The sequence below is a fragment of the Catharus ustulatus genome, chromosome 2 (genome assembly GCF_009819885.2).
Source record: "Catharus ustulatus isolate bCatUst1 chromosome 2, bCatUst1.pri.v2, whole genome shotgun sequence".
NCBI lineage: Eukaryota > Metazoa > Chordata > Aves > Passeriformes > Turdidae > Catharus > Catharus ustulatus.
Genome location: NC_046222.1, coordinates 118921540 through 118947930, shown reverse-complemented (window position 1 = coordinate 118947930; position 26391 = coordinate 118921540). Strand labels below are relative to the sequence as shown.

Sequence of the window (26391 nt, the reverse complement as noted above, 5' to 3'; positions counted from 1 at the left end):
TTCAGAAGGTGGTGGCTTTGCCTCTGGACACAGAATTCAGAAGGTGGTGGCTTTGCCTCTGGACACACTGGTTCAGGAGGTTCAGGAGGTGGTGGCTTTACCTCTGGACACACCGGTTCAGGAGGTGGTGGCTTTGTCACCAGACAGCCCCAGGAGCTTTCCAGTCCCTGCCCATTCCCCTGCATCACTATGGATCAGAGAGCAAATCACCCTGCTCCTGTTCTGCAGAAGGTAGTGTTTTATACCTGAAATTTCAAGCAGCTCAGCATTTCTTAGAAGACAGAGTTTCCATTTCTTCCCAATTAGTGCTCAGTACTTCAAAGGAGAGCTTTGAACCTGGGCAGGGGCTGGCAGGCATGAGCACAGTGCTTGCTGAGAGCTGTGCAGCAGCACTCAGAGGATTCTCCTTGCTCAGCCACAGCACATTTGCATGCAGACAGATGTCTCCTGGCTGGCTCTCTTTCTGTCATATGAGGCTTTCTTTTTTTTCCCTTCATAGTCTTCCATCCAGAAAGCAAAGTGTTTAATTTTCCTTATAACATCTCACAGGTGAGACACTTTTGTTTACCCATTATTTTGCATCCCTGTTTTAACAAGTGATGGGCCAGTGCCACAAAGCATTTTCCAGATTCACCCAATCTGTCTAGCAGGTGGCTCCCTAGGCTTCACAGCTCGGTGTGTAAATGCATTTAACACTCCTGAAGTTTCTTTTGTAGTTTATTTTTATCTGAATACAAAGGATGAATTCTCATTTGTCTTGAAAATTCAACCACTTGGAGTGAAGAGGAGCATTTTATGTAGTCTCAGAGATGAGTAGACATTACTGAGGTTTTTTTTCTTAATAATCAGAGACTAAGATTGGCAGCATTTTGTAATTACATAACACTGATCTATTTTATACATTGCAAGAGGCCTATTACTCAAATAATTTTGTACTAATAGGGCTTCTGTTAGATAACTCCTTTTCTGTTTGTTATGTAAGGACTGGTATTATAGAATTGCTGTTTGAATACCAGCACTATAATTTTAGAATAGCTTTTATAATAGAAATACCAAGTAAGCCTTGTTCCAAATATAGGCAATTATTCCAATATTGTAATTATTTTTTTTCCAAATGAGGCCTCTTGATAATTGCTACTTTGGGTTTTGTTTTCATTTAAAAAATCACGATGCTGTCCTTTGCCCAGTCATAATCCATTATGTGCATTTTCTGTAATGAATGTTGTGCATTGGGAAGGTATTGATCAGCAGTCCTGGAAACTGGTAATTGAGCTTCACCTAGGAAAACACTGCAAGTGCCAGTTTAGTGACTCTGCATGTCTGAAACCCTCCTGTCATCTTTGAGCTGGGTGTGTGTTTGTCTCTTGGCTTTGGGGTTTATTTTGATGTTATTTATTATAACCTTATTTCTGCAATTCAGAACAGAAGCAGTGTGAGCAGTGTCAAAATGAGATTGGGGAACCACAATCAGTAAAAATTCCTTTGGAGCCCACAGAAACTGATTATTCCTAAACAAGGAAATTAGTTGCAAGTTATGTCTTTCACTGACAAAGATGTAGATGTAGTAAGACTTTTACCTTGGGGTTGCTGGAGAAATGTGGTTGAGCTATTGGTGAGGTTGCAAAAGGTTTTACATCAGACCTGGACTTTGTGCAGGATACAAGAGGGCAGGAAGACCTATTGACTTGGTGCATGGAGACCACCTGAAAAATTCCTTTATTTCATGGGTCTTGTGGTGCTTCTGTCCTGGTTTTCCACTGGACTGTTACTCACTGCACTGTCTGGAGTATGTTGTATTTAATTTGTATTTAATTTAATCAGAGGCAGCTTTTACATTCTTATTCCACTCAGCTCTGCTAAATCTGATAAAAGTTCCTATTTCCTTTTAAATTCACAGCCTCTTTCCCCTCCCTGCTTTTTGGCCAAATAATTCCAAGCATTGCCTGTTTTTTTGAATGCAAAAACATTCTTACTTGTTGCATCTTCTAATGTGACTCTACCTCCAGGGCAGCCAGGGTTTTAAGAGGGGCTTTCACCATGACTTTGCTCTCTTTAGTGCTGTTGCTAAAATTTAGTGAAAAAATGGGAGTGTCAGGGGCCTGTGACTACCACTTAAAAATTTATTTTTGTTATTTAAACTAGATTTTGTTTGGATTTGGTTTCTTTAGAGGCCTTAATCTGACCAGGTGAATTATGCTGCATCTTCACAGTGGGCTGTGTTGATAAATGAGAATCACTCTTCAGCACAGCTATTGTGTCCCTGTACAGATGTGCAGAGCATCTGGATGGACCCCTGAGCTTCACCCACCCCATCACACCCTCTTCCTGCACAGGGTGTAGCTGCTGCCACCTCATTTCTTCCTCTTTGGCCTCCAGTATCTTCTTTTTGTTAACCAAACTCCTGGACTATGCCTGCTCAGGCCTTCCCAAAGCCCTGATTTTGGAGCAGGGAGAAAAGAGAGCAAACACTGTAAATGGAGTAACTACACCTCCTGATTAGTGGCTTGTCTTTTTCTTCTGTCTTCACTCACTCAGGATTAAAAACACCAAGGAGACAGATTTCTTCTGTGCAGACTTGGTTGTTTATTAAATCCTATCTAAAGTACAGAGAACTCTGCAACACTTCTAGCCACCAGCTAAAAGTGAGCAGAATGGAGGAGAATCCAGCTGCTACAAGGTCTCTTAAAGCTGAACAGTCCAATAAAGAACTAACACCTATATTATTTATATTTTTGACCCAATAATCAAACTCCTGTGACCCTCAGTGCAGCACTAACTGGCCAACAAAATCTACAACCTGAAATCATGATGAAGAAGGAAGAAGACAGAAAGAGCCAAAATCTTTCATCTTGTCATAATATAATATAATGTAATGTAATATAATATAATATATACCTATTAATAGGTATAATATATATAATATTAATATAAGATATAATAATATAATACCTATTACTATATTATAAAAACCTCAAATTTAAAACCCCTCACCATATGAAATCACACATTTCTATGTAACTACACACCAGTGATTTTAACTCCATCACTCAAATTTGGAGCCTTCTCCAAGGCTTCAGGTCACAAGCAGTGTTCTGGGAGTCAGTGCCAGACAGCACAGAAAGCTCAAAAACCAGGTTTCTGAGTTCCAACAAAACACCACTGTCACATGTTGGGTCCTGCAGTGGGAGGCTCCTGCTAAAATGTAGATTTTGTTAAAATCTTTGGTCAAGTCCTGCAGAAACAAGAAGTGCCAAGTGGCCGTGCTGAGCACACGCACGACCACGCGAGCGAATCCGCTCGATCGCAGCCCGGTAATTTCCTCTAAGGAGCTTTACTGGATTAGAGCAAAAGCTTGGTTTGTCAGCAACACCACCTGACTGTAATATTTATTGAGTGGTATTACCTGTTTTGAATATTAGAGCACTTCTGCCCCATTCATGCCTTCATTCTTGAGGTAAGGGGGGCTTGTCTGGTTCAGTGGCTGACAGAGCCATGTAGTGGAGAGGACTCCCAGCTGGTTTTTCAGGCTGCTGAGCAGGCAGTTTTAGTAGCTGAAGCACTTCCAGATTTACCTCGATGTGCTTTTGTCACCATAATCCCTCCTCCATGTCAAGACTGATTCTCTTTCCTAGCCAGGACTCACATCGTGCGTTTTTGCCATTCCGTTTCTTCTCCTCTTTTTTCTTTTTTTTTTGTTTGTTTGTTTGTTTGTCTATTTATTAGCCAATAACAAATTGGGAAGATGTTGGTAAACCAGTCAGGTTTTTGCTTATTAGCTGGAATCTGCGCTACACTGATTTTCCTGGCTTTAGCCTATTACTTGTATTGGTAAGTTGGATTTTTTTTTACTGCAACTGTGTTGGTGATGGCTTATCCTTTAAAATTCTTCCTTGGGGTGACCTGGAGAGTGGTGCTCCTTTTTGAAGTGCTCTGGAGGGCTAATGTGTCCTTGCTGATGTGTGGCTGGGGTAGACACATTCCCTAATTTGCTCTGGTATCATTATTTGTTATGAGACTTGGTTTTGTTGCTTTTTGAGTTTTTGTGTTTTTATTCAGCTGAGAGCATAGTAGCTCAGGATACTACTTGGGCAAGGTGGTGACTGTGTATTTCCATTTCTTCTACAAGTTTTACAGAGCTCTTTCACTCTTATTTTGTACTCTTAGTGTTCTCACAGCTGTCTCTCAGCACGTAACAGGGAAATTAGGCTGACAGGCTCACCAAGTATTGGGGTGTTTGTGGGACATGTATGTCTTCAGCGTGGAAAAGGGGTTTTTCAGGCAGGTGAAAATTAAGATTCTGCCCCTGGGCATGGGAGGGTGGTGGCTGGGAGCAGCAAAACCAGGAGCCCACACGTGCCTGTGTGTTTTGACTGGGTTTGGGAAGGGTAGGGCTGCCCTACATTTCTGGCCTTGTTTCTGCATCCCCACATATGTCCAAGAATTCCAGCCAAAAGAAATCTTGAAACTTTTTAGAACCTTGTCTGGAGCAAACAGCAACTTTTAGAAACCCAATCTGTTGACTGGTTTTGGTGGAAAAAATACACATCAACTGTAAAAGGAAAAGCTTGCTGGAGTTGGAGTTAATATGGCTGTGCCTGGAGAACTTTCCAAGGGGTGTGACATTGCTGAGAAAAAGCTTCCAACGTGACACATGAGTTTGTTGGTTTGTTTGTTTGTTTTATAAGGTGTTCAGAACCAAAATAAATTAAAATCTATGTAGGATCATCTTGGTTTTGTTTTGCCAACTCTTTCCTCCAGTCAGTTGTGCCTGTACTGTTTTCAAGCCTGCCATCCTCTGTGTGTCTGTGTATGCACACACTGGTAATATTAATGAGTTTATTTACATTGAGCTTTACAGTGATTCTCTGCAGATATGTAAACTCTCAGCTATACAGTGAACCAGCTCAAATTAAAATTTATGTAATTAGTAGACTTTCTGGTCCTCAAAATGTGCAAGAAAACAGGCATGTGTAAGTGATTTTACAGTTTTAATGTTAAAATCAGGAAATCTAGAGCTTAAGGACATCTATTGCTGTCCTGCTAAATGTTACTTTTAACAAAAGAAAGTTCATGTAGTAAGCACATACATGAACCCAATGTAATTTTTCATTAATTCTCATATCTTGACTCGATATTGAGGTGTGGTGTGTGCATCTGATAGCAGTTGGATTTTGTACTGATGCAAATATAAATTTGTGTGCATTTTGCATACAGCATAACATGCACACATCTCTTACAGTTCATTTTTCCCCCTTATTTTGTTCCCTCTTAAAATTCTTGACTTGAATCCAGGTCAAATCTGGTTTGCAGGAGAGATTACAATTCTGCACACAGCAGGAATTAGCTGGTATTAGGTCAGATCCTCTTCTTCGACAACCTCAAGGTTCAGGAGAAAATTAATTACATCACCTGCTTGTTTGTGAAAAGAGAGCTAATTCAAACCTCCTGATTAGATATAGATGAGACTTAATGGCGGTAGCTGAGAGCACTTTTTTGCCTTTGTTGGTTTGGGTATTTTTAACTCTTTATGTTGCTTGAAGAAAGCTGACTTTGATAAATATTTTAGTTCATTAATTTTTAACATAAGTCTGCCCTGTAGGAAGTAGCTAGAAAGACTAATTATTTCCTTTTTCTTCTTAAATGTGTTAGTTTGGCTGATGCAATTCCCTTAGAATATCCTCAGACAGAGCTGGGGTGATTAAGATCAGAGATCACCAGTTCAGCAGGGAATCAACTTTGCATATTGAGAGATTAACTCGAGGTTGTTTTTTTTCTGTAATTCCATCTGATCTTTCACTTCTCCTGGGTTGGAGCACCCTTATTAACTTGCTGCACCAGATGTATTTTGGTCACTTTTTGGGCTAAATTTAGTTTGTCCTTTCTAAGGAATTCATCTAAAAGAAGTGAAGATTCTTTGTTCCCCTGGGATTTGTGGCACCCTCCAGACCTGGGGCTCCCTTGCAATATCTGATGCAATATCACCCCAAGCCTTGGAAATCAGCATCACCCCAGAAAGATAAATATGCATTTTTGGGATATGGGAAGGCTGGTGCTCAGGCAGTGGTGGAAGTCTCAGAGTTTCTGGCAGCTGTATAGGGAATAATCCAGAGGGTTCCCCCATTACCCAGCCACACAGGCTCATTCTGATACCAGGTGTGAATTTTACAGGATAAACTCAGCAATCCCCAGCAGGGCAGAACCAAAGTACACAGAAATTATAAGAGCATTAGACATCACGTTTTCTTCTTTGCTCAGGCGTTGCTGCTTCAGAATTTGTTGGGTTAAATTCTCTCCCTAAATTCTCTCCCTGAAAGAATTGTCCTTTTTCACCAATCAAGAAACCTCTTAGCCCATAAATAATGGATTTATCACTCTGTGTAGGCTTGTCATCACTTAATATAAAGGATAAACTCATAAGAGTCGTCTGCACTTTTTTTGGTGTGTTTTAATTGGCCATTTCCAAACTACAAAATATTTGAAACAAATGCTTTTTCTCTCTTTTTCCCCTGCTGCCAAATCTGCTTTCTGTTTCAGCTGCTGGCCACCAAAGGATCCTGGAATACTAACATGTATTTATTTAGTGTGATTAATTGGTGTACTTTGTATTAGAAGTGAAGACCATTTAACACAGTGATTTTACTTCATTCCTAGAGCTATCTTGTTGCTTGAGTGATGTGCCCAAATGCCTGAACCTGCCATGAGTGCTTTGATTTTGTTAATGCAACTTAAGAGCAAAATAATTCAGATCACAATGTTTTGGCTACTGCTATGTTTTGTGCTGTAATAGATTAATTTTTTTTGAGAAGGGAGACCTATGCTAGACATATAGTTTTAAAGAGCTACATAATTTCACTGCCCCATGTATTTTATTTTTGGTCAGTAACAGTGCTTTGCTCTCTCTGTTTCTAGTGTTTGAAGCAGATCTCTAATGATGTCCATCTTGGATTTTATTAGCAATTCCCATAATGGTGTTTTTGGACTGAATGGATTATCTGTTATTTCAGCCACAATAGCCTGCATGTTCCTAATTTCTACATGCTGGGGGGTGATTCACAGACATTGGGGACAGGTTGTTTCCATGGGAATGTTGTGGTGCTCTGGGAAGTGCAGTGTGAACCCCAGACTGGTGAAATGTGAGCACTGAGCCCTGCTCTTATCATTGGGGCTGGGTTTGTGTTATCTGTCATCTGTGCCCATAATCTAGTGGCCTGTGCTTGAAATATCACTGTGTTTGTGTAAAAGCCAGTGTGCTCTGCTGCTTTATTTAGGCAGCTTAAGGAGGAGCACTGAGATGATAGGTGTCCTACATTGACTGAGTCGCTGTCTCTGAGATAAGTGCCTGGGGATTAAAACAGCCCGTGTCTTCCACAGCGCCAAACCACGCAGTTTGAGGAGTGTAGAGTATTCATCTAAATCAGGAGTTTGCACAGAAGTTGGAGCTTTTGAGCAGCATTCTCAATGTGGATTTCAGGGGGGTTGTTTCTGTGCTGTGGCTGCTGCTTGTGGAAATATGGAAACCTCGACTATCTAAAAAACAATTCTGTGACCATGCCCACGTGCCTAAACCGTGAATTTATCTGTGCTAACACAGCATGCTGTGTCTTTAAATGTGATGAGCTGAAGAGGTTCAGCTTGGCAGATTTTTCAGCCTGGTTTGCTATGGAAATAAAAGTTAGTGTTGTCCTGTTCAAATACATTTATCTGTCTCTCAGTGATCTGTTTTGAGCTCATGGAGGAATTTCCAGACACACTTGGCTGGCTGGCAAGTGTCTATGAGGGTGTCCAAAATAACTGGAATATACTACAAGTTTCATGGAAGTAGCCAGGGAGAGGAGAAGGGGGATGCTGAGGGCCTCTTATGACAAAATTGGATGTTCTTGCTACTCATGTCTCTACATGGATGTGAGCACTGTCAACACTAAAATCCAAGTTCATAAGGAGCCAGGCTTTTGGAACTACATGCTAAATTCCTTTTTCTGGCAGGCAGCTCTCTAAGCTACTTAAGCTCTTCTCTGCAACCAGAGCAATTGTTACCCAGGAACTAAACAGATTCCTATATATGGGTCTGACTTGGAGGTTAGATAAAACATGAGATACTAAAGGCTGGAGGAAAGGCTGGAAGAGCAGCTGTCAACACTGCACAGGCTGGTTTTTTTCCTTTTGAACACAAACCAAGCTGACCTCAGGGATTTGGCTGATCCTGCTCCGTGCTGTGGCTGCTCTGCCACAAATCTCTGGTCCAGAGAGGCAGCAATTCCCATTGCACTGAGGATGTGCAGCAGCACAGGTCCCCAGGCACTTGCTCCCCCATGGCTGATTTGGTTGCCCTTTGCAAACAAATGATGTCAGACTGATGTGAGAGAGCTGTGATTTGGTACTCTGAAATCTGGAAGACACTGAGAGAGAAACATTTCAATGCTAGCAGAGAGATTAAGAGGAGCAAAACAAATGTTGTAAGTAATACTTAAACTTAGGTCTGTCTTAAGGAGGATGGATGTGTTTCAAATCACATTTCAGATTTAGCTGGTACAGTTAAAAATGAATCTGTGGCTGAGTTACCTGGTAGGATGTGTCTACTGCAGCTGGGATGTGATTAGTTTAAAGGAGGGATGAAATGCTTGTAAGAGTAGCTGTGACAACATAAAGCTCATTGCAGGCTGCAAAAACCTCCTGGGAAGTGGAGTGTAAACTCAATAATAATAATAATAATAATAATAATAATAATAATAATAATAATAGTTTGGAGTTAATTATTATTGCTCCATGTGCAATGCTTGCCCTCCTGTACAGTCCTGATGACATTTCAAGGAGAGAGGTCTCAGGATGGCTTCACATGGGCAAATGAGAGATCTCAGCATCCTTTTTTCCTATGGAAATTGTCATTGTGGGCTTGTCATTAAAAATAGAATATAGTGTAATATAGAATATAGTTGGGTGGGTGTGATTTGAGTATGAGGCAGCTTTCAGCCAAGCTCATTTCACAAATAGTTGGTTTGCTCAGGGCTTTGTCCAGGTGGGTTTTGAAAATGTCCAAGGATGGTGTTTCCTCATTTGCACTCAGCTTGTTGCAGTGCTGAACCACTGTTCCTGTGTTGTTAACACAGCTGGCTGTAATATAAATTGGTGTCATCTTTAAGGAGAATCTTTTCAGTCTATGTCCAAAAGTGAATGATGAGTCACTTTTTCCAGAGGTGGCTGCTTGGGACAGGCCATTTGAAAATGCAAACATCTGAAGTTTGGTAGACTTTGAAACTAAAGTAAACCTGCAAGAAGCCTGTGGGTTTTCTATTTTTTTGGTGGCCCTTTTTTTGCCTGGAGAGGCTCAAGCCAGTGCAGGTGTCCATGGTTTGGCCTCATCTGTGTGAAGTGCTGATTTCTCATCCTGCAGCAGGAGAGTGCCAGGGAAAGAGATGCTCTCAGCAGCCAGAGTCGCTCCCCTTCTCCTGTTTGTCCTACAGTTTGAAATAGATATTCATCTGTGATTGTTTGAAGATGCTTTCCCTCAGATCCCTGTCCTACATGTATTCTTTTTGCTTGTACACAGTCCAGTACATTTATAAAACCAGAAGGTGAAAGCAAAACTTTGATGTGTATAACAAAGATCATAAAGTGCTTGTAGGAACTGTCATCCAGGGAAGGACAGAGGAGACCAGCTGTGTACATGAGAGGGAGCAGGTGGGATGACAGAAATGAATACATTGACACAGAGGAGAGGGAGAAACTTTCCAGAGAAAACAACTAGAAATGATGGTATGATATGTCAGGAAAAAAATGTTATTAAAATATAATGGCCTTGTTCAAAACTTCTTTAGCAGAAAGCATGACTGGAGAAGTTGCTCTTAATATCAGAATAAATAATGTGTACTTGAGGTCTTGTGAAATTACTATAGAAATAAAACTTGCAAAGCATGTTTTGTGTCTTGAGTTCAGAAATAGCATCAAATGCACTTTACTAAATAGACCATCTTTCTACTTGGTGCACGTATTGCCATGGTGAGGGGAGAATTAAAAACAAATCATTTGTTCTCGAGAGATCAATAATAGAAGCTACAAGTCTGAAAATAGATGTTTACGTGGAGAAGGAGATGAAGCAAGGATATTTTAGGTTTACTACCCTCTTGATACGTCGGGGAAGTTTTTGGATTAGCTGGTGATTGCTTTTCTCACGCAGTGGGAGCAGGTTTGGTGGAAGGAACAGGGCAGAGCCCCACCAGGGTGGGGTGTGTGGATGGATGCAGCTTCCTTCTGTGCTCAGTGGACTGGGAAACAAATAGCCCAGGTCAGAGGGTTTTTTCTATGATTAGTAAGCTTATCTTGTCTGACTAAATCCAAGTGTTAGAGTGGTTATGGTTATTAATATAATACCATGTCCCTGTGGCATGATAGTAGCTAGCATCAGATTGATGTCAGGACACCAGATTGTAATTTCACTTTGTGGATTCAGCAAGCAGGGGAAAAAATAAAGTCAGGAGGGTTTCTTCTGATGTATAAATAACTCCTGTAGTTGCATGCAGTGTGGGGAGGGAAACAGCATGCTAAATATTCTGGCATGGAGGTGGAGAGTGATGGATGGAAGATTTGTTCATGTTTTGGGGAGCATGGTCTGTACTCCCCCTCGGTTTCTCAGCTCTTAAGTTATGTTCATTTATCTTCCCTTTTCTACCTGAGCAATTGTGCCAGGTTTGGGCCCCTTGCTCCACAGGGGTGTGGGGAAGCTGCTGTTTTTGCAGGAGGTTTTTGGCTGTTCCTGTGCACTCCTTGGATTAAATTTGCTGTTGGTATCAGGAGTGGCAGCCCCATGGGTCAGGTTTTCTGTTCAGCAGTTGTGAAATTGTTCCAGTTTCCATCCAGGGAAGGGGCTCCAGGGCACACCTGGAGCTGTGTCTTTGGGGGAAACCATGCAACATTTCTAAAAGATACCTTTCTGTATAATATTTAACTTCTTTAAAACCATTATATTGGCTTTGTGGTGTTACAAAGTTTATTGGGGCAACCTGGAAAAAAAAATCCAGTATCATTTGCTGTGTCTAATTAATTTATTATGTTCCAGTTCATCTGGTTGCTCCATAGTTCTGCTCTGGCCTCTTGCTGTCACTGAAACTTTGTTTTCAATGAGGATGGAGAAACTCTGAATTTTTTTGCCACTGAGAGTTGTACAAAGCAGAGCAGGTCACTCAGGAAAGGGCACTTCAGCAAATCTACTGTCAAATTGAAAATCCCTGCATAGAAATACAGGAATGCTGAAGTTAGAAATGCTAAAGTTTCTCCCTGAAATATTTATATATTTAAATATTTATATTTCAGCCTTGTTTGGTTGGTTTGGTTTGTGTTTGTCTTTTTTAACAAAGAAAACTTTTTTTACCTGATTGAACTTCTGAATTTTGGACCTAATGAGATGTTTAATTACCAGATACAAGGCAGATGTTAATCTCAAGTTAGAAATTAGGAGTCAAGGGGATGACATATTATCTGAGCATACTCTTGAACTATTTGTTAGCATTTTCCCCACAGTGTTCAACTAATGCTTAAAAAGTGTCACTATCAGAGTATAGACATAAATCTGACTAAATCCTGTTTTATGGTGCTAGTTGTAATTGTGGTAGCTTCAGGTTTTGGTATTCATAAAAATGCATTTTCACCCGTGCAGTCAAACTGTCCATCTTAATAAGTTCAGAAAGAATGAAGGGCTTTGGAAAGATACTGAATTACTGTGAAAATCCACTCTGGATAGTATTCTTCTCACTAAAGAGCAGCCACAGCCAGAATGTAAGGGAGAAAACAAGACCTAAGTGCCAAGGAAAGTCTGGCTGCTTTAAAATTCAGAGACCTCATTTTCTTCCACCTGCTTTTTATTCAGAGATTGCAAGAGGCTCTTATTTTTTTTCAACTCCCAGTTGGGTTTTCAACTTTGAATGAACTAGTTGAAATGAAGAAAATACTCACTACACCTGCTAGCTCTATCAAAAGCAGAAGTAATTAAGGCAAAAAGTCTTTCTTTGCAAGAGAAATGGAAAATGCTTACATTTGAGGGGAAAAATGTCAGTATCAGCATTTGCTCCATGGGAAAGGCTGAAAATAATAGAGCTGCTAGGTGCAGAATGTGATTTCCTGGTGGTGAAATCTTGACATGATTTCCAGTCAGGTAGTGCAAAAGTCCTGAGTTCTTAAAAAGAAATAATAAAAGCCCATTTTTCAGCTACATGAGAAGAACTTGCAGAGCTGACTTACAGCTCCAGCTATTCCTGTGTCTGTAAGTTTTGGTCTCAGTCTTCTTTCATAATTTTAAGCAGGTAGAGTTTGCTTTGCTTTTCTGGCGTCTGGTGTGTTGTGTTGTTTTGGTTTTTAGTCAAACTAAAATCCTGGGTTGTATTTTTGACTCACAATATGTACTTTATTTTTGGTTTTGCCCACCTTCATGTCAAGTGGAGGGGGAGGTTACAGCTCCTGCTGGCCATGGGAATTGTGTCAGCACCCAGCCTGGTCAGGGTTTCACAATATTCAAGGTGTTTGTGCAGAAATAACAGTGAACAAAAGTGGAGAAAGCACATGTGTATCACATTTTTTGCATTTGAGAAGTTAAGCTCAGAGCAGGAGTCTTTTCTAGTTGAGAACTGGGAAGAATTGCTTCCTTTTGTCTGTGCTTTTTGCAAGATTATGTCTAAAATGTTCATCTTAACTTTCTTACTACTCTGTGCTGGTTAATGTATGCATTGACTCAACAGGAAAAATTCAACTGGCAGCAATCACTTTTGTGGGGAGGGAAGAGATTTGATGCTCTTGCCACATTGCCTGTAAAAAAAGAAACATTAGTGCTTCTGTCCAAATGCAAATGTCATCACAGATTTGTGGGATTGCTGATACAGTGCAGCACTCACATAGGTGTTCAGACTGCAGGGGGATGGAAAAATAATGAGCTGATTTAAGAAGAGCATTGATTATGGCCAGCCCAACCTTGTGGCATTACTTTTCATCATGAGATCCATGCTCTCCTGATTTCCACTTCTCACCCTTTCTCTGATTACAATGCTGATTTTCTACAGATCATTTCTTACCAAATAACTACTGGGTTAAAATGAAGTTCCTTCAGGCCTGCAATTCCTATCCTGGAAATTGCTGGATCTCAGCATGTTTTTCTATCTGTATGTGCACTGATATATAAGCAAAGTGATTTTCAAATCCAGGGATTTCTGCCCTAATAGTGAAACCTGCCTTTGTCTGAGGGGCATTCTGTCAGTGCTACCTTCTGAATCTTCAGAGTAGCCACACTGTGAGCACTAAATATGGCTAAAATTGGTCATTCCCTCCATCCTCCTCCTTCCAGGGAGATCCATTGCTTCCTGCTGCCTCACCCACAGCTCCATAAACCCTAAAGCCCTGTCAGTGTGGTGCTGAGCACAGGCTGGGCAGTCATGGCTTAGCTGCAGAGAACACAAGTGGAAAATCAGCAGGTCCCTCTGGAGATGTGTTTTACATCTGCAACACCCTAAAGCTGTGTGTTGTCATTAAGGAAAGGGCTTCCCATGCCTTGGGTATAACAACAGGAGGAAGCAAGCAGAACTCTCTAATTGTTGGAAATTTGTTGGTTTATTTTCCATGGTGAGCATTCAAAACTGCTTAAATGTCCTGTGGTGCTGGTGGTGGTTTTGTTCACTGCAGGTGCAGCAGTAAGGGATGTGTGAGCTGCTGCTGGGCTGTGCAGGGAGCTCCAGCTGGCTCCTGCCTGTCCCAAGCATCCCTCCCTTCGTCTGCAGGGTTAAAGGGGTGCCTGTGTTTGCCAGAGGTGCTCTGCTTGCTTCTCCAGACAAGATTTTAATCAGGAATACCAGCTCATATATACCAGTGTACAGTTCTTGTGCCCCCAGCATGAGGAGGATGTGGAACTGTTGGGTGAGTCCAGAGATGCCGCAAAGTTCTTAGGGAGATTGGAGCACTCTCCTGTGGAGACTGGAGTGACAGAACATGGGGGAATGACTTCAAACTGCAAGAGGGTAGGGTTAGGTTACATGTTAGGAAGAAATCCCTCCCTCTGGGGGTGGTGAGGCACTGGCACAGGTTGCCCAGGGAAGTTGTGAATGTCCCATCCTAGGAAATGTCCAAGGTCAGGTTGGGTGGAGCTCTGAGCAGCCTGGGATAGTGGAAGGTGTCCCTGCCCATGGCAGGGGGTGGGATGGGATGAGCTTCAAAGTCCCCTCCAACCAAACCATCCTGTGATTCTGGGATGTCCTGTGTTATTTATCACTGGTGAGTGAACCTGTCTGGGGAAGGAAAGGGAGTGTTCAACAGCAGGAGCATCCCAGTGCTGCCCATAAACCTGCCCAGTTCTAACTCAGGCAGGACACCCTGCCATTCCCTTGGGCTGAGACTGCAGGGAGCATTACCAGGACTGAAAATATTTACCTGTCCTTTAAAGAACTGCAGTGGACCTGCTAGACCTGCTGGAGAGTGCTGAGTTCTCCAAGAGCTTCTCCCAGCCTGCTTTTGCTCTCAAGCTGGAAACTTGATAGATTTTCAGAGCTTGGTGTTGGCTCACAAACTGAGCACCAGGTGGGCAGGCAGTGCCTGTGATGGAGTGATGGGTGGGTTTAAGTCCACTGTGGCACAAAGCAGGGCTCTTCACAGGCCTGGGAAGGTGTTGGTGTGTGTAAAAGAAAGAGGAGATTGTGACACAAGGGAAGGAATAGGAGACTCAGGAGCTAGCAAGGATTAGCATCCTGCTTCTCACTGGAGGGGGTTTTATGCAGAGTGGCAGAGTGGGGAGACTGGCTGCCACCAAGCAAACAAAAAGGCCAGGGAGAAGAAGTTTAAAAGTTCCCAAGAGAAGGAGCAAGACTGGCAGAAGGTGTTTGACAACCATTTCTGAGTGAGTCACGCGTAGCTGTCTGTCTGGAGCCAGGAGGAATTTGCAAAGCTGAATAATTGTCCCTATTTATGTCTTAAAATATACAGAATATGACAGTGTTCTAGCTCGTGTGTTTCAGTGTAAATGTCTTGCAGTGGGCTGGTATTTTCCCCTGGTTTTAATCCTTTTTCCTTTGAAATTGCAGTCTTGCTTATCTTCTGCTGCTCCATCCTGCTGTGTCTGGCTGTGCTGGTGGGAGCAGGGATCCCCCTTGCCCTGGGCTGATGGTTCATGTCTCTGTGCCTTCCACTAAAGATCAAACCTGGAGTAATCTGTCTTCCTGATTGTGATTTTCAAAATCAGGCTAATTATGTGATTATGTGCTGTATAGAACAACAAAAGTTACAGGTTGTTTATTTTTGCTCCTGATAGCAAGCAGGTAAAGAAAACTTGAGCTCAAATGCTTGCAGGTAAACCCTGGTGATCATTAATACTCAAGTTTGGAATAAGGTTTGTTAAGGCTGAGTTCTACAAGAGCTGTCATGAGTATCTGTAAATATGCACATCCCCACAAACCCATCTGAACCTGTGAGAAATGAGGCAAACTTGGCAAATTCACAATTATTGTCTAATCTAAATTTAATACGCAATTAAGGTTTTGTAATACTAGTTGTAAGAAAAATTAATTTTGCATTGCTCATAGTGAAACAAAAGCATGAGACTGCAGACTGAAGGATGACAAATGTGTGTGTATCCAGGGGAGAGGCAGCACACAAACACCTACAAGCAGTTCTAAGTGACAAACTCTAACAGAAGCTATTGTAAGTTTATTCAAACATAGCACAGCGATTGAAATAAAAGCAAGTTGGGTGCACAGGCAAATGCTGAAGTTGTGGGGTGCCTTCCCTGGAAAGCTCAGTGCAGAGCCCTGTGATGTCTTGTGAGTATGGGAGGCTGTTTTGTGGGAAAAGGGATGTCAGCCTGGTTTGGTGAGACTCAGCCACGACATCAGAGCTGTCTGAGCTGGTTTTACCCAGGGAACTCCTGACAAATCTCTCTAGTTTCCCTGTTGTGAAAAGAAAATGAAAATACCGTTGAAAATACCATTATTTTCTTTGTCAATAAAGAGGTGCTGGCAGTGAGAGGAATTTTGCAAGTGGTTCTGCTTCCTTGTGGGGCTTTTCTTGCAGCCAGCACTTTTCTAAGCAAGTCAGGGTTCATTTTGGTTATCCAATCCGTTTGTTCAAATAGAGACAATGTTAACTGAGGGTGTATGCTGAGGAGAAATTGGATTTGTGCACACTCTCTCTTTTTTGTGCCAAGTGTGATACAAAGAAATGGTTGAAATTAAATTTGGAAAACAGCCATTTTAATATTGCTGGTGTTTTCAGCTGTAATATTGTATAGCAACAAGTTAGAGAAAATATAATTTCATCCCTAGTGGTGGCATAAGCACAGTACTCTGCAGCTGTTGAGGCTCAGTCATGTCACTAACATTGCATTTAAGGCAGGGAAGAGGGAAATCTGCCCCTCAGGTGCAGTGATGTGTAGTGTTGAGAGCTGGTTTTTTTTCCCTTCTGGTTGCACTGAGTTGCTTAGATGCTTTTCTTTGGTTTGTTATTACATTCTGTGGTCTTCTCACTACAAAAGGCAAGTTAAACAACTGGTTATATTGGTATTTTTTCTTAGAGCAGCCTGTATCTTGAAGATAGAAAGAAATGTAAAAACTTCTCAGTAAGTCTAATTCTATATGCCTGTGTAATGATCATGAATGTCAGAGCCATGTGCACAGCTTTTTTTCCTTTATTTTTAACCTCAAGGTATTGGCATCTCATTAAGATGATGAGTCAAACCAAAGGCTTTTTATTTGATGGAAGTAGTCTTATCAAAAACTCTCTACAGATGCTGAGGCAAACCTGTTGACATGACTGAAAATTTCTGTGGCTCGAATGCCTTTAGATCAAGCCCAAAGTAAGGAATGGATATCAGACAGATAGTGGTGATAATCTTTCACTCTTGACCTTTTCTGGAAATTGGCTGTGGTGCTGTTTCAAGGCTAAGATGGACAGCATTTCAAGGAATGAGTTTTCATCTGATTTCATGATGGTACCATTTTTTCTTTTTGAGATCTTATTCCTAGTTCTTAAAACTTAAAAACAAATTCACATCTCTGTGACCTCAGTTTAGCTTAAAATTCTTTTCCATACCCTTCAATTTTAAAAATTTATAACAAGCAGGATTTTTAATGAACTCTGAATCAGCCTTGCATCTCACCAAGGCATGTTCAGGGAAATTAGATGTATATTGTGTGAGAAACTGAATAATCTTTGTCATGCTTAGGTTTCAAAGGCTGGGTCTGTAGTAGACAGTTTGTAATGCTGTGTGGGATGCAATTGAGTGGCTGTCTATTTTTACAGCCTATCTGGAGAATCCCTGGTACAGACTGTTCAAATGGGTACCAAAACTGTTGTTATACCTTATTTGCTTATTTGCCTATTCTCTCTGACTCACTGCTGTTGATCTAAGCTCTTGTTTTCCAGCCTACTTAGACACCTGTGGTTGCCAGTGGTGGTTCTAAAATAAATGAGTGGAGATTGCTTTTGGTGGTGCCATGGCAGAGTGGGCAGGAGTCTTGGGATGCTTTTATGAAGTCTGGGGCAAAGTCCTGGGTAAATATTCTCTCCACTGGTTTTGTGTGGCTCCTGCATCATGGGGATCAGGCTCCCAAATTCCTCATCCCAGAAGGAGATGTGGTGCAGTGCAGGAAGTGGGAGTCCCTCCACAACCTGTTGTCTTCCTGAATATTTTCCTGTTACCAGGCTTGTTTGCTGTGAATATATAATTTCACTTTTAAAAGCTGGGTAGCCACTTCACTTTCATCTTTCAGCTAGAAGTGAAAGGGAAACAAAATTCTGCAAGGAAAAATTATTTCTTAGCAATAACTGATTACTTCTAAGCATTGATCATAAGATGATCAATATATTTTTGTGTGGAATGTCCCAGAAATGTCCAGGAAAATAACCTGCTACCCCTGTGGCAATGTGGTATTTCTGGAGGATTCTAAAACAGCCAGGTTGGGATCTGTACTTTTATTTATCTGACAAAGAAGTACAGGCAGAGCCACTGGAAGCTTTCCCCCATATCTCTGCCCTGACTCTTGGGTAGCTGCTGAGTATTCTTGGGTTTTCTGATCTCAGAAGGAGAGATGAGGGAACAGATACACTTAGGCTGGTGATTTTCATGCTTTTGAAAGAGAAATAGCCTGAGTTGGAGCATCAGAAAGGTTGGAAGGGCAGAAAGTATACTGAGAAAAAAACATTTTCTTGACCTCCTGGTTTCTGCTACTTTTATCTGTCCTCATACTCATGAAGCAGCTCATGCAACAGGCAGATCTCATTTTGAATAAAAAATGGGGTTTATTTTCCTTGGGTTTTTTCGATGAGCAGTCTTTGTAGAATTCTGAAAAATTGTCAGGAAATTCGTGATAGGCAACAAAATGCCTTTTATCTTCTGCTCCTGACTTGCAACATCATTAACCCTTCCTCACAGGCAGGGTTTGCCAAGTTTATATAAACATCAAGGAGGTTTACAAAGCTTCATCTGAAAAATTTTTGTATTTTAAAATGTGGTGGGGAAAAGTAAAATTCAGTGATCTAAAAGTTCCACTCATTTCTCAAATATCAAAAGTAAGTAAAATACCAGATTTCAGGGTGGGGGCAAGATGTTCAGGGCAAAAGATGTCTGTAATTGGTTTAATGGATGGAGGTAAATATGGCACAGCAGAGAGGGCAAAAGCATGTTTAGAGAAAATGAAGACAAAGATCTAAGGTGTAAATACTGCTTGCCACAGTTTTGTTGTTGGCAAGCACATTAATTCTCACTGGGTTGGAATATTAGGATCAGTGGAGCAGTTTCTAATTTCATGCTTATATTCATGCAAACATCATGAACTTCAGAGGGATTGCACACACGTGACAGCAAGAAATTAATTAAAATCCGGAGTTCACAATGAATATACTGTTACAGAATGATTAGTGGCTTAATTTTTAATTTGGAGTTCATAAATAGCTGTGTGTCATGAAATGCTGCAATGTGCATGCTGTGCATTTGGGGTTTTTTTTTTAACCTGACTTCTTAATGAAACGGGGCTGATGCAGTCACTTCTCTGTCATTCTCCCTTCTGATGGCTTTGAACTTGGTGGCACATTTCAGTGACGTCTGGCAGAGGTAGAAGTCTCCAGGTTTAATCATTAAGGACTTCTTCCATGAGTGTGGAAAGATGGGTAAAGGAGAGCAGTTATGTTCTGACTTGTGCTGAGAGGCACTTTTTTGGAAAGCAGAGAATCCATGTGAATGTGGGGCTTCAGGACAGAGCCAGTGGCCAAGGCTGAGCCCATCAGAGATGCTGGTGCCACCTCTGGGGCAGTGTGCTGAAGGAGGAAGGTGAGAAAGAACCCCAGAGCAGCCAGAGAGAGGAGTGTGAAGATGTGGAGATGCCAGGAGATTGCAAGGTCAGTGCAGGAGGGGCAGGAGGTGCTGCTGGCACTGGGGTGGAGATTGCCCCATGGAGATCCATGGGGATTTAGGGATCCCCCTGGAGCAGCCAGAGAGAGCCTGGGGAGGGCTGGGACCCTGTAGGAAGCCCAGGCAGGGTCAGGTTTGCTGGCAGGACTTGGGACCCTGCTGGGGACCCACTCTGGAGCAGGCTGCTCCTGAAGGATTTCACCCCATGGAAAGGAAGCAGCAGCAGCTGGTGGAGATCTCACACTGGAGAAGTTCATGGAGGGACTCCACTCTGGAACAGGACAAGTTTTTGTGAAGAAGGAGCAGAGATGGACTGAGCACAGCCCCATTCCCTGTCCCTATGCACTGCTGGGCAGGAGGAAATGCAGAAAATCAGGAAGTTGAACCCAAGAAAAAAGGGAGGGGTTGGGAGAAAGTGTCTTAAGATCTGGTTTTAATTCTCATTACCACACTCTGCTTTGATTGGTAATAAACTGAGCTGATTTCCCCACATCAAGTCTGTTCTGCCCATGACAGTGACTGGTGAGTGATCTCTCCCTGTCCTTACCTTCACCCACAAGCTTTTGTTGTGTTTTCCCTGTCCAGGTGAGGAAGGGAGTGACAGAGCAGCCTTGGTGGGCACCAGTCCTCCAGCCAGGGTCAGCTCACCACAGCAAGACATTTGTGTCCTTGTCCTTTCCTTGAGAGGCATGGAAATAAGGGAGAGAGCCCTGAAGGATGCAGGGCATTTAAGAACTTTTTCATCAGAGCAGATAAAAGATCAAGACCAGGCTGGATGGGGTTCTGAGCAGCCTGGTTTAGTGGGAGGTGTCCCTGCCCATGTAGGTGATTTATTTAATGCTTCTTCCAACTCAAACCATTTTCTGATCCTGTGAAAGCAGGGACAGTACTAAAATTCCCCACAGCTCTCAGTGTGGCTGAGGAAATGAAGGTTTTGTGGTGAAAGGTCAGTGCTGGGAAGTTAGTGTTTAGGAAAACAGGGGCATAAATAAGGTTTTACCAACAGATCTTTAAAAATGCAGATGATATGGGTAGGTTATTAAAAAAAAAATTAAAAATAATAGTGCTGAGACTTGCTGCCTTAGACTGGGGCAGATGTTTACTTCCTAGATACTTCACTAAGCTGATCTTAATACATATGTGAAATGCAGAAGTGGTGGTTTTCCTTGTTTCAGCAAATACTGATTTCCCCATCCTCCCCCAGCCCTGACCATGGGATACAACACAAGAGCTGCTGACCACCTTTTACCTGCTGCCCTGTCCCTAAATTGCCTCCTGTCCTACATGGGCAGGGATGCAGAAAACTAAAGAATTCCTGGATTAAGGTTAACTTCTAATTATCTGAAAAGTCAAATAGAGTTAAGTGAGGGATTGTCAAAGCAGAGACTGGCAGGTTCTGTATCTAGAATGATCGGACAACAGGATGAGGGGAAGAGGTCTCAAGCTGTGCCAGGAAGGCTCAGATTGGACATCAGGAGGAATTTCATCATGGAAGGTGTTGTTAAGCATTGAAACTGCCTGGACAAATGGTGGAGTTACCATTTCTGGAGGTGTTCAAGAAGTGACTGGATGTGAGATTTAGGGCTGTGGTTTAGTTGACAAGGTAGTGGTTGGTCAAAGATTGGACTCAATGATCTTGGATGGCTTTGTTTTTAAATGATTCTGTGGTGCCCAGCATGTGGAGCAGGATGCTGGTGCAGGAGTGATAAATCCTGTTTTCCATGTCTAACAAAGCTGGAGAAACCATCTTGCTGCAATGCAAGGAGAGATGTGTCCTTTGGGTTCTGCAAAACAGCAAAGTCCTCAATGTGAGAGACAAATACCAGAGTGCCACAGACTCTGCTCAAAGCCAAGGGGCTGTGGAAGAGGAGCCAACCCATTTTATTTGAGGCTAGATAATCCCTGACATTGCTATTTCCCCTTGTGCCATTTGTGTGTGCTTTGTGCCCTGTCTGAGAGAGGCCAAGCTGTGCAGCAGAAGGCTGTAAGTGCTGCTCTAATGACTGTCACAGATAGAATCATGCTGGAAGAACTTCCAGGATCCTCAAGTCCAGCCTTTGAAAGGTTTGACACTGGGCACAGTCACCAGCAGAGCTGCTTGCACGGCTCTGCAGAGGGCAAGCAAGAACTCAAGAGTTAGCTTGAGGGCATGGAGGGAATTGTTCTTTTCTTGTTTGTGTGAACTGGCTTTTGAGATACACCAGATGAAGAGAATGACTCTGGCCTTGGAAGGGAAGAACTTGGTGTTTAATGTTTGGCAGTATTTATTGGAGCCTGCCAGTGGAAAAGACAAACAAGCCCAGTGCTGGGGAGTCGCTGGATGCCAGGGCTGCCTCCCACAGCAGTGTGTGAACACTGCTCTGGTGTTTGTGACACAGCTGCAGCCTTAGGAGGCCTCCACTTGTTCCTTTTGAACAGAAATCTCTGCTTCCCAACAGCTGTTCTTAAAGTAATTTATTAATGGAAGAAATGTTTCTTTCCTCCTTACAGGAAGACACTGAGAGAATTTAGATTATTCATCATGAACTCCAATACTGTTCATGTTGCTTTACTTTGCTTTCTGTGGTAGGCACAATACTGGCTGTGTTCAACCAGGCTTTTTTTTTTTGTGCCTCTCTAATGTGCTTCTGAAGTGGGTATGTTACTAATGATGCAAATGGATGTTAATTGTGCAAGAACTAGACATTCTGTGCCTTGAAAGGCTGTACCTGATTGGTAGAAGAGAGGATAGAAAACAAGCTTTCACAATAAAATTGCTGTAGAGTTTTATAAATAGCAGCACACTGTAAGCAGGTGGTGAGTGAAAATTATTTGATTCCTCACAGCTGGCAGGGACTTTATTGTTTTATTTATTGTTGGACAGTGGGTCCACATCACCTTGGGATGCCTGATTTGTGAAAGGTATTTGTTACCATCTGCTTCTTTATCTGGTCATTTGCCTCACTTGTAAAAGCTGAGCATGAAAACCATCAGCAAGCTGTGTCTGTGGCAGAAAATCAGAGTCAAGTATTTGTTTTTTGGGTGAGACCTCAAGGCTGTGGTTTGACAGCCTGGCTGGCTTTGCAGGGCTTCCAGTACCCAGCAGGTCAAACAGGCCAGTGCTGGATAATATGGGGTTTGCAATAAACTCATTTTGGTGGCTTGCCTAGGCTCCTGTGGCGTTCTGCTGGTTCACATGTTTCCAGTCTTTCTGCAGCTGGTGTAAATGTGGCACAGAGCTGAGTGTTCTGGCTACTTCAGTGGAATCAGGATTCCACACCAATGCCCTTTCCAGTTCAAGTTTGTACTGCTACATAGCCTTAGGCTTTTTTACCATTTTACATTTTTCCCCACACTGCTGGTATATTTGATCACAGAACTGGGGCTTGACAAAGTGAGAAGTTATTAAACCTGCTCCAGCATGGGGTTTTGAATGTGGGAATACCTGATTTCCATTTCCATGCCTTAGTGCTTGCCAGGCTGATGCTGTGTGTGACCAGCTGTGCTCTTTGCAGGGTGAGGCTCCTGTTGCAGTTCAGGACAGCATCCCTAAGGATACAGCCCCTGTTTGCCCATCGGGGCTCTGCTGCTCACTGTCAGTGCAGGGCTCTGTGCTCCTCCCAGCACTAACTCCCAATTATGTGGTTTTTGTTTGAAGAGAGGTGTGAGATTAGTCTCTTCAGCAAACAGTAATCTTCCTGGTGGGCTGTAAATTGTAAATAATGATTCCTTCCTATTTTGGGCAGGGATTTGCACCATCACCAGTTCATTGTGTGAAGACCTGCATGAGGCAGGCTTGGAGAGCACAGTGTTTATTGGGTTGGGTTTCCTCTTGATGAATGAGCCTGGACTGTTCCAGGGCTTTTACTTTGTCCTTCTCAGAGCTGTAAATTCACTCTCCTTTTGACTCTTTTCTTGTTGTTTTTTATTCCCCTTCCAGGACAGTTATTCTGAGTGACGGCCCTTGCACACGCTTCTGAGTGGTTATCATGGGCTTCATTGCCTTCCTGAAGACCCAGTTCATAGTTCACCTCCTCATTGGGTTCGTCTTTGTTGTCAGTGGACTGATCATTAACTTCATTCAGCTATGCACGCTGCTGCTCTGGCCCATCAACAAGCAGCTTTATCGCCGAGTGAACTGCCGCCTTGCCTATTCCCTCTGGAGCCGTGAGTGGGCTGGGATGGGATGGGAGGGGCTGGGAGGGGTTTTGCTTTTGTTAACCGAAAAAAATATAGATGCACATGTATCTGTTTGCACACAGAGATGGGAGAATGGTAAGTTAGATGTGGATTCTTTCAGAGCACGTCCAAACAGGCTTTTTTTTTTTTTTTTTTTTTTCTGGAAATCATCCAGAAGTCAAGGGTCTGATGTGTTGTTGTTACTCTGTCATTCAAAGAAGTGGGAAGTAAAGCTCCTCTGCACCTCCAGCCTTATCTGGAGTGATAGGAGTCGTTACTTCTGTCTCAATGCCATCTTCATCCTGATGTGAGACTGGCTCAGGCACTGAGCAGATGAGCAATATTGATCATGTAGGAGCCCAGGTTTATTGTGTGGGCTGCAGAGGGAGAGGTCTGTCTTAAAGTATCTTGTGTAGATTTCTCTGCAGATCAACAGTGTGACAAACTTCAGAATCCCCTGACCCCTTCAGTGCCTGCTCTGAGGCCAGGGTCTCCTCTTGAGAGCAATTTGTCAGTGTTTTTTCTTCTGCCTGTGGGTCAGCTCTGCACTGAGTGCAGCTTCCTTGTTCTCCTCTTCCAGACCTTTGCAAAACTTCCTCCCTGTGGATGCCTTCTCCTCCTCACAGAGCTTTACAGAGGGCTGGATTTCTGAAAATGTTTGGAGTGTTTAGAAGGCTCCTTAGCCCAAATGTCACCTTCTGTTTCAGCAGTGAATCATCTAATGGGTTTCCATTCTCCATCCCCTCCCAGTATGCACGGCCACTTACCTTAGTGCTCAGCTCAGCATCCAACTCCCACTTTGGGTAAATGAGTCACCAGAATGAGCACTGAAATTACAGTTCAGCAGTCCACTGACAGGCACCCACATTTTGTAAATCATCAATGTGAAGTATCACCAACAAAAACGATCTGAGGTGTCTGGTTCAGTCTCTTTTTAAGCTTGTTGTCCTTGCCTTTACTGTGCTTTTTGTCCTGAGAAGCACAGGAGAGAGGAAATTAAATAGACTAGCAGGCACATTGTCAGAAAAAAATAGAAGAGCTTAGTAGACACTTCAAAATGAGTTTGGTTGGATCAGAGTGTGGACATATAGGAATTTTTATTTTTAATTTGCTTGTAAGAATTTCTTTGTGCTTTTAATAATCTAGACTCTAGTCTCATGCTGAAAACTTGCTGCATTAATAGTTAGGTTTTTCTGAGGAGATGAGCTGCTTGTTCTGTAAGGCTTTAGGCTCAGCCCCTAGTTAGCATTGTGCATAAAACAATCACACTTTAAATGCTGATGTCTTACATCCTCTAAACACTGGAAATAGCCCCCACAAACACACACACAGAGGTTTGGGGAAGCTGAGTAGATAATTGGGTTGTACGTAGGATAACCCCTAGTGTATAGCCTGTTACAAATTAACACATTGGGAAATTAGACTGTGAAAATTAATGTAAATGTTACGTGGGATTGCAGAGAGCTGATGGCCTGTAATGGAAGAGCTGACAGAATATGCTCTTCAATTATGAATTTTAGCAATTTAGGTAAGCTGTGCAAATGCAGTAGCTCCAGTGCTGCCATTCATAATGAGATGTATTTCAGTATGGAGAAGCATTTTGGCAGGGGAGCTGTAGGCTGGTGTTCTGCTCTGGGATGCTGCATTTTGCTCACTTTCTCCAAGCTGTTTGTAGTTTTAGGGTCTGTAAGAGAAGCTGCCCTGCCCACCTGGCAGAGGATCAGTGTGCAGGGAGGGATGCACAGGTAATCCTGTATGTGGCTCTGTACTGAACACCAGGCTCTGTTCTTACTGTATCTCCTCTCAAATACATAAAGCCCAGCTTCCAAAGGGGAGGGAGAGAGCTCTATCCAGTGCTCCTGACAGACATTTGGGGAAGTCTCTCAGGCTCTGGCCCCAACATAAACCCATAAATCTGTGACAGGTAGTCTGTACTTGCAGCTCTCCCACGTCAGCTCCTTTCAGATGAATCACACCTTTGGAGAGCGTGTCTGGGTTAGTCCAGTTGCAAAAATAACCTCCAAATGTTGGTACTTTCAGCTGAGGGATGTGCTGTGCCCCTTGTTTGCTTTGTTTTGAGGGGCTTGTGAGGCTGTAAATGCACCTGCTTTGGTGTGTGGAACCCCAGGCACAGGGGATGCTGCAGCCAGGTGTTGCTGATTCCCTGCAGGAACTCTCCTGGGCAGTGCAAGTGTTCCCATTCCTTCATTCAGAAGGATGTGCCTGCTGTAGCATTGGCAGAATCAGTGCCACACAAAGGAGCTGTAACCCACACACCAGAGAAAGGAAATGAGCCCACTCCTGGTTATAATTACATCATTTGTCAGCGCTCTTGTAAAGGACAATCTGTTTCCTCGTGTTAATCCTTTGGCTCGTCAACCCTCCTCTCTCAGTATGAACTCTGGCAAATCCTCCACTCTTTTAGGGGAGAAAGGTGAAAGAAATGTTCTGCAGAAAGTCATCCACACTGGCCTCTGCAGATTTTTTTCCCCCTGATTTTGAAGAAGAAACACAGCCAGGTGATTATAATTTTTATAAGAAAATGTAGCAGGTACCGGAGATGTTCCTCCTTGGTGCACAGTCAGCAATGGAAAGGGACAATTTCAGAGTCCCAGGATGTGTTTGTACCACTGCTCCACCCTCGTGGCCACCTGCTTGGGAGGAGCTCTGGGGACACTCTTGTTGTCCTCCTTCCCCTTTTACTGAGCCAGGATAGCCAGAGAAAGGGGAGTGAGTGAACACAAAGCATGCAAAGCTGGGAAGCAGTGACAGAAACCTGTACCTGCTGTGAAGGAACAAGACAATCCTGCCTTTCCTCTGCTGTATTTCCAGTTGACCAAGGTTAAGATGTCTTAGCCAGCAAAGTGCAT

At 42.7% G+C, this 26391-nt stretch overlaps 1 protein-coding gene across 1 annotated transcript in view; it reads left to right on the top strand.

The window, feature by feature from the left end:
* Nucleotides 1–26391, top strand: part of AGPAT3 (1-acylglycerol-3-phosphate O-acyltransferase 3) — an 81953-nt gene that overhangs the window by 43286 nt on the left and 12276 nt on the right. The window contains exon 3 of the mRNA XM_033051535.1: nt 23282–23509. Coding sequence (XP_032907426.1) covers nt 23332–23509 — 178 coding nt within the window. The 5' untranslated portion in view covers nt 23282–23331. The remainder of the gene's footprint in view (nt 1–23281; nt 23510–26391) is intronic.